Raw genomic sequence first — 13070 nt, forward strand, 5'->3', positions numbered from 1 at the left:
TGGCCTTTGAGCCATGGAGTGAACCTCCTGGTACTTATCTCTGCTATTCTTGGGTGTTAGTCTCCTATTTTGTTACTTTATGTCCCCCAGATGAATGCAATCTTTCTATGTCTGTCCCTCTCTTTCTGACTCATTTCGCTTAGCATGGTACTTTCCATGTAGTACCACTTGTATGTAAATTTCATGACTTCATCTTTTCTAATAGCTACATAGTACTCCATTGTGTAGATGTACCAAAGTTTCTTTAACTAGTCATCTGTTCTTGGGCACTCAGGTTTTTTTTCCAGATTCTCAGCCACCCTCTTTTGCTCATGATAGGCTCTTACTGTTCAAGCCCTTTCATGGTGGTTGGGGGTGCCCCATCCCAGACCCATTTCTCTTAGTGCCATCTTCTTGGGGGGTCAGTTTTAATCCTCGATCCTCTTGGCAGTGTTATTCATGGCTGATCTGTAGAGACATCGTCAGGCCTGATCAAGCCCTGGGTCTAGCGGGACCCTCCAGCAACTCGCTGATGATGCAGGTGAGGCAAAAGTGGTGGCAGTGGGTTTCTGTGGTCCTTTGTGACTCTCAAGTCCTTCAATAGTTTCAAAAATGAAACTATTGAATAATAATGATGCTCAGACTCAGAGTTGGAAAGTAAGTAAAGTAAAGTAAGTAAAGGCCCTCCCGTTGATCATCGATTTGCTCGAGCGGGCCCAGTAACGTCTCCATTGGAGACTTTGTTGTTACTGTGTTTGGCATATCGAATATGTCACAGGGAGCTTGCCAGGCTCTGCCGTGTGGGCGAGATACTCTCGGTAGCTTGCCGGGCTCTCCGAGAGGGGCGGAGGAATCGAACTCGGGTCGGCCATGTTGGCTGCGTGCAAGGCAAACACCCTACCACTGTGCTATTGGTCCAGCCAGAGTTGGAAAGAGTTGGAAAGTAGAAAAGTTTATTGAGAGGTAGAAGAGAAAAGGATCTCCTCAAGTGGGGACAAACTTAGTATCTGACTAAGTTAAAAGCGAATTTTGTGGGACCCTTTTATTTTTTTATTTTTATTTTAAAAAATTTTTTATTAGTGAATCACCGTGGGGTACAGTTATAGACTTAAAAACTTTTGTGCTTGTATTTCAGTCGTACAATGATCGAGTACGCATCCCTCTATCAGTGCCCATTCTCCACCACCAATGATCCCATATCCCTCCCACCCACTCATCCCATCCCTCCACCCCACCCTACCTCTGTGGCAGGTCATTCCCTTTGGTTCTCTCTTTCCTTTTGTGTGTTGTAGTTTTCACTAGAGGCATTGAGTGGCCGTTGTGTCTGATCTATAGTTTACATTCGGCTGGCATCTCCCAACCCGAGCTGGTCCTCCAAATACCCTTTACTTGGTGTTCCCTTCTCTATCTGATCTGCGTTTTTCCCCAGCATTTGAGGCCAGCATCCAAGCTGTGGAATAAACCTCCTGGTTGTGGGACCCTTTTAAAGGCTCCTTGCATTCCTTATTGGTTCACAAGGATTTACAAAAGATGTCAGAAAATCTCAGGGATGTCTACCTGGTCTAAATCTCTCTGGGCATTTTTGCTCCTTATCTTAGTCTTCCTGTCAGCCTAGCTCCAGAAGAGAGTTTTGTGTCCCTGGAAGTCTCTGGCCACTGGGGCAGGACTTGGGAATGAAGTGTCAGATCAGTGGGGGAAAGGAGGCAAGAGGAAACTGAGGCTTCCTTCCTCACTCTCTAGGGGAGACAGATCTTCCAGGCCTAATTGCCAATGATCTCAGTTTCTCCGTCAGCCTAGACTCCAGGATTGCCCATTATTTTAGTGTCCCTGTCAGCCTCAAGTCCAGGGCAGAGTTTGTGTTCCTGGGAAGCCCCAGGAATGCTGAGATAGAACCTTCAGGGTGAAGGTTGATGGGGGAAGAGATGGAACATCTGGAGAGAGAAAACTGTAGCTTCTTCCTCACTGGCAAGGGGAAACTGAGGCTTCCTCTTTAACTAGGAGAGAAAGCACTTTTTTGAACACTAGATCCTAGAGAAATTTCCAAACTTCTGTGGGGAGGGTAGTCTGGGGAGGACACACCAGAAACCAGAACTATCTTCATGGAGGACCGGAAATGGAGGGAAGAAGTCCTTGGGCTGCAGGAAATGGAATCTTGAGAAGGAGGCCAAGAGGGATGGGAAAGGGAAGAAAGTTGAAGACTGGCAGGGGAACTGGGGGAAAGTAGGCTCTCAGGAGTCCCCACATTTCTGGACCAAGTTCTTAGATTCATTCCCCAGCAGATGTCCAGAGAGAACATGAGTACTGGGTCAAGCGGGTTTGTATTCATTTGGCATTACCAAGAATTGGCACCTGGACATGAGATTCCAAATTGCAAAGAAGCACGAGTTCACTGAAAGCAAAGCTAGGACAAACGCCTATATGCCTATATGAGAGGGGTGTTGGAGAGAGGGTCAGAAAATCAATGTTGGAGGATTTTATTGAGTCTGAGTCTCTCTATGATGCATCAGCATGGACCGCTATGACGAATGAGGCTCTCTGTTCTCTTTTGAGGTGGCTCCCTTAGTTCAGGGGCTCCACCATCTCAGATAAGACTTGAGCAGTATCTTGAGCATCTCATTGGTCCAAAATGAAGCTCTGGGCATATTTCACATGAGCGAAGCCCTTGGGCAATTGCCAGTTATGTTAGTTCTATTTAGCGGCTCAGAGACCTTTCAGCAGTTACTTCTGCCTTTAAAGGGTTATTTACATTTTCTGGTTCACAAAGATTGTTCACCCTTTCCCTGCTTTGGCCTATAAAGACCTGTAAACAGTATCACAGACTCTGCCTGGGGAGTCATTTGCATGGTGATGGAGTGATGGAGATTTTTTTTTCCAAATGAACATCTATGTTGAAAGAAGCTAGACAGGAAAATGTCGAAATCAAAGCATTTAAGGACAAAATGATCAGAAAGGAAAGACATTTCTCTCTCTGTTATCTAACAGAGTTTGAGAATAAGCAAACAGACATATTTTACATCTATTTACTTATTTGGGGGTTGTGAGCACCAGTAGTGCTCAGGAGTGACTACCAACTCTGTGCTCACATGCCTTCATACCACCTATGTACTTGAGGTCCCTGACCCCTGTCTCCCATTTTATTAAGGTCATTTCAGAGAGAGTGTCCTTGGCTGATTTACAAGGGGAAACAGCATGCTTTCCTGTTTGTTGAGCTTATACTCTTGTTTTTAATCTTCTTTGCTGTTTTATTCCTATACTCATAATTTTTAAATGAGTGAGGGGAAGAGAGCTTAGGAGTAATTTCTGGTTTTATATTCTGGTATTGCAGCGTATTTCATCTACTACCTAGACTAGAAAACAAACAAAACAAGGTGAATGTCCCAATGTCCTGTGCTACTGGATAACTCAGTATGTCTCATTCTACAGCAAAGGGATTAAAGTCATTTCAAAACACTTAAATATTGTTGTTCATAGATGGAATTCTCAGGACAAATTTCCCCAAGGAAAACTACTCCATAGTGGTAGAATTCATTCTGTATTTTTTGTTCTGAACTTTCAAGGATTTCCTTTTTGGAGTTCTTTCGAAAATTCATGCAACTGTTTTGATGGGAAGTAACCTCATTATTATAATAACCAACAGTGATGGCTTTCATTCAAGACCCCCTCCCTTGGGAATTGTTTTTTTTTCCTTCCTTGGGAATTGTTCTTTCTTGGAAATATGTATCAGTGACTGCCCCAGATTATTAACAGATCTTCATAGACAAAACAGTAGTATTTCCTTCGGGACCTGTGCTATTCAAATGTAGTGTTTTTTTTTTTTTCTGATCTTGGGTGTGGCTGAGCACTTTATTCTTGCTTGAATGTTAAATGTTGCCACTTGCAACCCATTTTCTACCATCTCCTCATGAACAGTAGACTCTGCATTCAATTGGCAGCTGCCTCTTGGATCAGTTCAGTTCACCCGGTTCACCTAGCAGCTCTTCTTCCTGTTCTTCCGTGGTTCTAACCAGCTGAATCAGTTCTTCTGTAACATACCACCAGCAGTTAAACTTGCTTGTAGAAACATATTTATGATTAAGATATTGATCTATATCAGTGCTGTTCTTGTTGTCACCACTCTTCTTATGCTGATATTAGTGTCCTCTGTGATCATTAAATCTGCTATTTTGGAGCTGTCATCAGCAATGGGGGAGCCAAGGCCTTCTTGACTTGTTCTTTCTTCATATGCTGAATATTAGCCCTAAGATTTTTAGGCTTTATCAGTTAATTGCCCCTTTTCCTCTCCCGAGGGAAGCTTACAGTGCTTCTGTGAGCAACCCTAATCCGCTGAGTTTATTTTTAATCTTTCTTTTGTGCTTTGCCTCTCATTGTTAGAATTCCCCAAGTCAGGCTTGGTTACTTAAAAGTCAAACCTTCTGGTAACTCTGGACTTTGTATTTATAGTGAAATACTCGCTTTTCTATTTCCCCTATAACCTTTTCATATTTTACTATAGAGCAAAGTTCTTTGCTTAACACAAAAGGTAATGCTGTGCTCCTAATATTTGGGAGTTGATTGACTCTGAAATATATCTACTCCTGGATATCCATTATAATCACTTAGGCTTCAATTGCTATAGTTCTTAGCACCCCAAAAAGTGGGATCTCACCGCAGGATCTGTATGGACCTGGGGCAAGTGGGTGAGGCTACCCATCATTGAAATGGACAGTCTAGAAAGTTTAAAAGCACAGTCTTGATGCAAGCCGTTATGACTTAAGAGCCAGGACTCCCATGGGGAAGGACAAGCTCAACTGGCCTGAGGACTTAGTCTGGGATTTATGATAAAATCCTTGCTTGCCCTCAGAGCCCAGAGAACTAAGTTTTGGAATCTGTAAGTCTTACTGTGTTTATCCAAATAACTGCAAGTATTAAGTGGCAAGGGAAGGAGTAAAGCAATATAGATGCCCCTGGGAGACTGAAAGTCTCCTTGAGTTAATCCCTCCAAAAGAATTGCCTCCAACAAAATGCTTAACCTCTGTAAATGGTCCATCAGACCTATGTGCAGTCTTATACTTCACCCCCCTTCCCCCATATCCTATAAGTATGCTAACAGCGCTGCATTGAATGGACTATTTTGACCATCTATCCGTGAGTCTTCTGTCTCTGTTCCTCTGCTCTGGAGGGGCCTGGGAAGGTGGTTCTTGGCCACTGAACATGTTGCATACTTGAGTTCACACTCATGATTATGATTTTATTCTTTGGACTAGGAATCATTGTATACTTCAAACGAACATTCTCTCAAAGGGATGGAAAACTACTTTCCCTTAATATGCCATTGGGTATTATGTGATTCCAATAATATTATATATTAAGGGAAATATTTTCCTTATTATACCTACAGGTATAATAATTATACCATTATTATACTCATGTTTAACCCTATGATATATATTGAGAAACAAACATATAATGGTGACACTAAAAGCCAAGACCCCCATGGGCACTAAGGAAATTTCTACTAAAGTTCAACGGCTTCAATGCATAACTTCTTGAATTAATTTTGGTTCTTGTTCTAGTTGGATAGGAGACTTAACTGAGCAAAATCATATTTTTATCTCACTTTAAATAACTTCAATGATCAGTTTAAATTAGATAATAAATTAATCCCAAGGTCAACTTAAACTGTGGAAATATCTGGAATACCTCAGAGTCATTAAAGGTTGCTGATGAAGTTAATATTTCTGAAGTCTATATTTTCTTTTCAAAAATGATGATCTTTTATCTACCCGTTTCCCCATAATTTTTATTAAGATACTTTGATTTATAAAGTTGATTTTTGAACATACAAGGTTCCAGTACCAGCTCCCCCACCATTGTCAATTTCCTCCTATTGGTGTCCCCAATTTCCTTCTCACCCCCTAGCTTGCCTCTTTGACACTTAACCACTTAATCACTTAACTTCCCGTTAGTCGTCGATTTGCTCGAGTGGGCGCCAGTAACGTCTCCATTTGTCCCTGTCGCGTGCTAGTGTAGCCCAATGGCATCTCTTCGCTCCGGGAACATGGAGGGCCTCAAACCGATCGTTCATGATCTTGACAAAGAAGTCTGACCATCTAGTAGGTGGGCGGCCACGGGGTCTCTTGACATCCCGTGGAATCCAATCAGTAACAGCTCTAGTCCAACGGTCGTCTTTAAATCTCATTACATGACCAGCCCATCTGATTTTCGACACCTTGGCATATGAGACAGCGTCCCTGATCCTTGATCGTCGACGGATGTCAGAACTCCGGATTCGTTCTCTCATTTGAGTGAAACGTGATATTCCAAGCATAGCTCTTTCTATTCTTCTTTGGGAGACCTGAATGGCGTTCTCATCTTGTTTGCGTAGGGCCCAGGTCTCTGAGGCATATGTTAATGCAGGAAGAACAGTGGAATCAAAGAGATGTGCCCGGAGCCGGAGGTTCTTCGTCCTCTTAGCTATTTCTTCGACGCTCTTGAAGGCGTTCCAAGCCGCTCTCTTCCTCCTGCGCAGCTCGGGTGCCAGGTCATTTCTCATGTTGACCTCTCGACCTAGGTACACATAGCTGTTGCATTCGGAGATGGTCGTTCCATTGAGAGCGAATGGGGCGTCAGGAGCAAGGCTGTTTCTCATAAACATTGTCTTCGTAAGATTCAGCTGTAGTCCTACCTTTCCACACTCACGGTCAAAGTCGGCCAGCATTTGTGCCGCTTGGCTGATGTTTGGTGTTATTAAAACAATGTCATCAGCAAAGCGGAGGTGGTGTAGTTGCCGACCATCTATCTTCACTCCCATTCCTTCCCATTCCAGTCGTCGCATGATGTTCTCGAGGGTGGCACTGAAGAGTTTCGGTGAAATGGTATCACCCTGCCGCACCCCTCTCTTGACATCAACGATCACTTCTTTGTAGAATGGTGAGATCCTGGTAGTGAATCCGCAATACAGCTCACGGAGGATACTGATGTATTGGGCTTGAATGCCCTGATTGGCTAGGGCTTCAATGACCGCTTCCGTCTCAACAGAATCAAAGGCCTTCTTTAAATCAATGAACGTTAAGCAGAGCGGCATCTTGAACTCCCGAGAAACCTCAATGAGCTTGGTTACCGTGTGGATATGGTCGATGGTGCTGAATCCTTTGCGGAACCCTGCTTGCTCGCATGGTTGTCCTTCATCTAGTGTTCTGCCAATCCTATTCAGGATGACTCGAGTGAACAGCTTGTAGATGACAGACAATAGGCAGATCGGGCGATAGTTGCCAATGTCATGGATGTCTCCCTTCTTGAACAGTAGTACGGTCCTGCTGGTTTTCCATTGGGACGGAACCTTGCATTCAGACAGGTAGCGAGTGAAGAGCCGAGCCAGTGTATTGATGAGTACTGACGGCAGGTTCTTCAGGTGTTCAGGTCTGACCTTGTCTGGGCCGGGTGCTGTTTGCTTCTTTACCAACGAAATGGCGTGTCGGATTTCGGAAGGGAGAACGTTAGGAATGACATACCCATCCTGTGGAATTTGGTATGTTGGCAAGTGGACATGGCTATCGAAGAGATTTGAGTAGAAGTCATGGATAATCTTCTCCATTGCCGTTCTGGAGGATGTGATGGAACCATCAGGACGTCGGAGGGCAGTCATCTTGGTCTTATAGTTGGCGAAGGACAGGCGGGCGTTACGAATACTTTTCCCGGCTTCTGCCGCATCTACCAGTACTTCTGCTCTTCTCTCTTTGAGGTCTTCCTTGATCGCATCTCTGCACTGCTTTGCAAGCTCGGACGTTAGCTTGCGGTTGCCTGAGGCATGCGCCAAACCACGCTGGCGAATTAGCTCAAGAGTTTTCGAAGATAGGCGACTTTTTGTGGCTATCTCTCTCTTGGCGTTCCTCGCACATTCATGGAGGTGCTGAACCAGTCGATCGTATTCCTCGTCAATGTTGTCAACAATGGCATCTTCCCATGTTGCCGCAATAGTACCAAAGAGTTCCCAGTTGGTGGTCATTCTGGGAGTTCTCTTTTTGAACTTTGCAGCCCTTTCTCCCCGCTCTGTGAAGTAGAATTTTGCACGAAGGAGACGGTGGTCCGATCCCGTTCGAAATTTTGGGACAACAGCGACATCAGTCAGGCAAAATCGTCGATTGAATATGATGTGGTCTATTTCGTTGTGGACACTACTTCCACTACCCAGCCGTTGCCACACTCCAGGACGCTTTCCGGACACATCATAAGACACTAAATACCCATCTTCTGGAATTGTCGTACCATATTTGATAGGGTTCAAATATGGTAACACCTACAAGGGTGATTAGAGGTCACCCCAAAAGCCTCTATACCTCTCGGAAAGACTGGCAAGCTACCGAGAGTATTCCGCCCGCACGGAAGAGCCTGGCAAGCTATCCGCTGTGTATTCGATATGCCAAAACCAGTAACTACAACTGGTCTCATTCACCTGACCCTGAAGGCTTCACCGACATGGCAGCACTGAGAAGGATGAGAAAGGAGAGGCCGACAAAATCTCAAGGCCGACCTAGGCTGCCACAACGAAGGAAGACAAAAATGATCGTCTGTACTTTCAATGCACGTACGCTAGCATCAGATGCATCCATCGAGGACCTGATGGTACAAGCGCGAATGATCAAGTACGACATCATTGGTCTGACCGAGACAAGAAGGCACGAATCTCACCATGCTGTTTTCGACACCGGAGAAGAATTGTTCCTCGGAACATACGATAAAAGAGGTGTTGGAGGCGTCGGTGTCCTTGTCAACACAAACTTGGCCAAGAGCATTGATTCATTCGAATGCCTAACAACCCGAATCGGACGTTTACATTTGAATAGATGTGGCTCACTGCCTGCAGTTTCTATCTTCGTTGTCTACGCACCAACATCTCATTATGATGAAAGAGAAATCGAGAAGTTCTACATGGAGCTAGAGAAGTTCTATAAAGAAGACCACACCTTCTACAAGATCATTGTGGGTGATTTTAATGCCAAGATAGGACCGAGAAGATCAGCTGAAGAACTTCACATTGGGACCCATGGCCTAGAATGGAACGAACAGGGTGAGAGACTGTCTGAGTTCATCATGTCGACCAAGACCATTCATGGTAACTCACAGTTCCAGAAGGCAGAATCTAAACGATGGACATGGGAGTCTCCCGGTGGACGATTCCTCTTTGACCGACAGAATAAAATTTGTTTTTATTAAAGGACTGTGATTTAGAAAGCTATTAATCATTGGGTTTTAGACATATAATATTCTAGCATAGATCCCACCACTAGTGTCAACATCTCTCCACCAGTGTCCCTAGGTTCCCTCTCACCCTAGTCTGTCTCCTTGACAGGCATCTTATGAAGTTTGTTAGTTGTGGTTTGGATTTCCTGCTTTCAGTGTTGTTGAGTCTGTGGTTTGGATATACCTCTACATCACCAACACACCTGAGACCCTTGACCCCTGTCCCCTGTTTTCTTAATGTGGTTTAAGATAAAGTGTCTCCTGATAACTGATAAGAAAAAACTGAGGAACCCTCTTGCCCTATTTCCTGGGCATGATGACTATAGATTCTTTCCTTTCTGAAGAATACTCTGCCCAAATCTTATTGACTCCACCTGCCCCCTTGACACCTCTCTATTCTATGATCTTTCCATCTCTGTGGCACCTTCCTTTATGCTCCCAGATCATTGGCCATACCTATGAGGGCACTGTCATGCTCAGCTACTCTTGCCTAGAACATGCCTTTAGCAGAGTTCCAGAGATTTGCTGTGCTCCTCCATCTTCTGCTAGATGCAAATCCCTCTTACCTAAAACTCCGACGTCATCTACTCTTCATTTGTTCTTAGACCCTATGGGACCCTGGCATAAAGTCAGCACCTTTGGTTTTTAGTCAAATAAAAATAAAATTCTTCACTTCCCATGAAACATAGATCAAGCCAAGTTGATTAAGAATAATATAATTTATATAGACATTTTTGTTGAAATTTTATTTCAGGGGTAGGGAGGTTAAAAGTCTGTTGAATGCCCAATATGGTAGGAAATGGTCTCTTTCAATTTTGAATTTAATATATGGGACTTATTTGTACTAGTGCCATGCAACAAACAGAAACTTTGAAGTGGAAGTGGTATATTCAGTAAGTTATAAGATATAACTTCAGACCTCTTTCTACTGATTCCGGAATCTGATCGTCACATTAAGACTATCTCATACATTAAGATTTTCAGTGGATGATTTGTGAAGTCCCAAATCAGGTCTTTCTCTAAAACTTCTAATTTCTAATACTTATGAAGAGTATGTCTTAAACATAGAAACTTTGTATGTGTGCACATTTATTCAAGACTCTGCTTGAATAATTCTTGCCTACAATGCATAAAGCTAGGGCATTCCCTGACTAAAACTCCTTTTTTCCCTCTTTAATTATTTCCCCTCTAAACGAAGTTAAAAGCAGAGAAAAAGGGAGACTCTTAGCACTAGACCATTCCACTGAGAAGAGTGATTTGTCTTCATTAGCATTCCAGTTTTTAGTATGCAAATTGTATACACTTTTTCTTTCTCTTATTTCTACCAGGGGCAAATTATAATTCACTCCTACTGAAGGAATGCCACTGTAAATGAAGAGAGACCAGTCTTGAGAATTAGCCAGACTTTCTCTGATGGTTGTGGGTGTGGAGAGCTTGCTTGAGTGCATGGGGTCAGCTAAAAGACTTTCCAAGGCTGTTTTTCTACTCTTGAAGTTGTTTAATGATTTTTTTTCTGATTAATCCCCCCCCCCCCCCCCCGTGTGTGTGTGTGTGTGTGTGTGTGTGTGTGTGTGTGTGTGTTTGATTTTGGATCACACCCGGCTGTGTTTAGGAATCTGTGCTCAGGGCTCACTCCTGGTAGTACTCGGGGCAATTTTTGTGATGCCAGGAATGGATCCTGGAGCCAGTTGCATGCAAACAGGAGCATTATCTGTTGAACCACTCAAGCTCTTTCCCTTACATTTATATGTTTCTAACATCAGGTAGCACTTTAATATTGATTTACATGTTTGAATTTTTACTTCTTCCTATTTTGGAGGGTAAAATGGATAATTATCTTATAATTGATGGGATTTTAGAATTGAGGCAACTGAGAGATATTTAGTGGGAAGTTCAGGAGCTGTTCTGATTCCTTTGCACCCTCCACCCTGCAAGGGAGGGGGAGCTCTGTAGAGTTAAGGCTTACAGATTTTCTCCTGGCTGGGTTATGTTATCTGTTGGTTCCATATCATACAATGTATTGTGATACCCTGCTGTGTTGTTTCACTCAGAAATTCTTTTCCTTCTGCTGACAAATGGGATCTAAGTAGTTAATGCAGTGTTTTCTGATCTACTGATGTATGTATAAAGAATCCAGAGGCCAACATACAGCAGCGACTAATGCAAGATCCCATAATTCCCAGAGAGAAGATACAACATCCCCAGCAAACACAGCTCCCAGTTAGAGTTTTCTCGGGTTGTTCTGGTGGTGGGATTTCAAGGGGTGGGGGTCTACATTCGGGGAGGGTTTTGAGATGTGATCGGATTAGGCTTTTTCTTTTCTCCTCTTTTCATTGTGAGCCCAGCTCTGACGATCATTTTTAGAGCTTTCCCAGGTAGGTCATCTCTTGGCTCTATTAGAGGAAGCTTGGGACGTCAACACACATGCTCCACTTCTGTGAGCAAAACTGAGCTGTGCTTCACTTTGTATCCATGGGAACCCAAAGGACCACGATGTCCGGGGGCTTTCTTCAACATCCTGGGGCTTTCTTCATTATGCTTGACTACGTTAGGTTTATTCCTTCCTATGTTCCCTCCTCTCATGCTTGCTCTGTTTTCTCAGTTTTTGCATGGAATGTTCTTGCATGTATTCAAATGATGGTGGGGGTGGGTGCAATCAAATCTTCTGAGAACCAGGGAATGAGCAACCATATGAATTCTTCTTCTTCTTCTTCTTCTTCTTCTTCTTCTTCTTCTTCTTCTTCTTCTTCTTCTTCTTCTTCTTCTTCTTCTTCTTCTTCTTCTTCTCCTTCTCCTCCTCCTCCTCCTCCTCCCCCTCCTCCCTCCTCCCTCCTCCCTCCTCTTCTTCCTCCTCCTCTTCCTCCTCCTCCTCTTCTTCTTCTTCTTCTTCTTCTTCTTCTTCTTCTTCTTCTTCTTCTTCTTCTTCTTCTTCTCCTTCTTCTCCTTCTCCTCCTCCTCCTCCTCCACCTCCTCCTCCTCCTCCTTCTCCTCCTTCTCCTTCTTCTTCTCCTTCTCCTTCTCCTTCTCCTTCTTCATCTTCCTCCTCCTCCTCCTCCTTCTTATCCTTCTCCTTCTTCTTCTCCTTTTTCTCCTCCTCTTCCTCCTCATCCTCCTCCTTCTCCTCTTCCTCCCCCCCCCCTAAAAAAAACCCCCAGCACTTCATTCTAGGTGCTGCTGGCAACAGAGGCTACACAGGGAATCCAGATGTTTAACCAGTAATAGAATTAAAGATTACCATTATCTCCAGCACAAGGAACAGCTTACTTTTTGCCAGATTTCTTAATTCCAGCAGTGGCCAGGGGGTCCTTACCCAAGGCCTTGGCTTTTGTTTTCTGGAGTTTCTTCTGCTCCTCCTTCTGTTTCTGCTTGAATGCCTTATCTTCCTCATTCATTTCCTTGGCCTGCTTCTTGGGCTGCTTCAGGGTCTTCTTCTTGCCACCTTCATGACTGGACATGGCGCCTGCCAACCCTGCCCCTACCTGCCCTCTTTCAGGGCCAGCCAGAAATCTGGGGACTGAGGACATGATGACATTGATACCCTGGGTTATGTTTGCACCTTTGGTCTTAGTGTTACTCAGGATCATCCCTGGGTTGGAAGGATTAGTAAGTAAGTTCGATTGGAATCATTTTGAAGAAGTATCTTTTCATGACTGTCCTACTGTGTCTGAGCTATGTGGAAGTGGGAATTCAGCATGTAGAAAAATAAAGCCTGTTCTCTCTTTTGGAATTATTATTTTATTATTGTTATTTATTGAGTCACGGTGAGATATACAATTATAAAGTTGTTCAGGATTGGGTTTCGGTGATTCACCAGTGTCCGTTTCCAACCACCTTTCTCATTTGCTAGGAGGGCATTACTCATGAGGGCAATG

At 43.8% G+C, this 13070-nt stretch overlaps 1 protein-coding gene across 1 annotated transcript; it reads right to left on the bottom strand.

The window, feature by feature from the left end:
• Positions 1–12359: 12359 nt before the first annotated feature.
• On the bottom strand, positions 12360–12668 carry LOC130018551 (translation machinery-associated protein 7B-like). The gene has a single exon (XM_056109296.1). The coding sequence runs from the start codon at positions 12651–12653 to the stop codon at positions 12459–12461; it is 195 nt and encodes a 64-aa protein (XP_055965271.1). The 5' UTR covers positions 12654–12668; the 3' UTR covers positions 12360–12458.
• Between the last annotated feature and the right edge of the window lie 402 nt (positions 12669–13070).

The sequence above is a fragment of the Sorex fumeus genome, unplaced genomic scaffold, assembly GCF_029834395.1.
Source record: "Sorex fumeus unplaced genomic scaffold, SorFum_2.1 ptg000265l, whole genome shotgun sequence".
Taxonomy (NCBI): Eukaryota; Metazoa; Chordata; class Mammalia; order Eulipotyphla; family Soricidae; genus Sorex; species Sorex fumeus.

Excerpts from the sequence above, each read along its gene's own strand:
- LOC130018551 (XM_056109296.1), bottom strand. The coding sequence starts at position 12,653 with ATGTCCAGTCATGAAGGTGGCAAGAAGAAGACCCTGAAGCAGCCCAAG.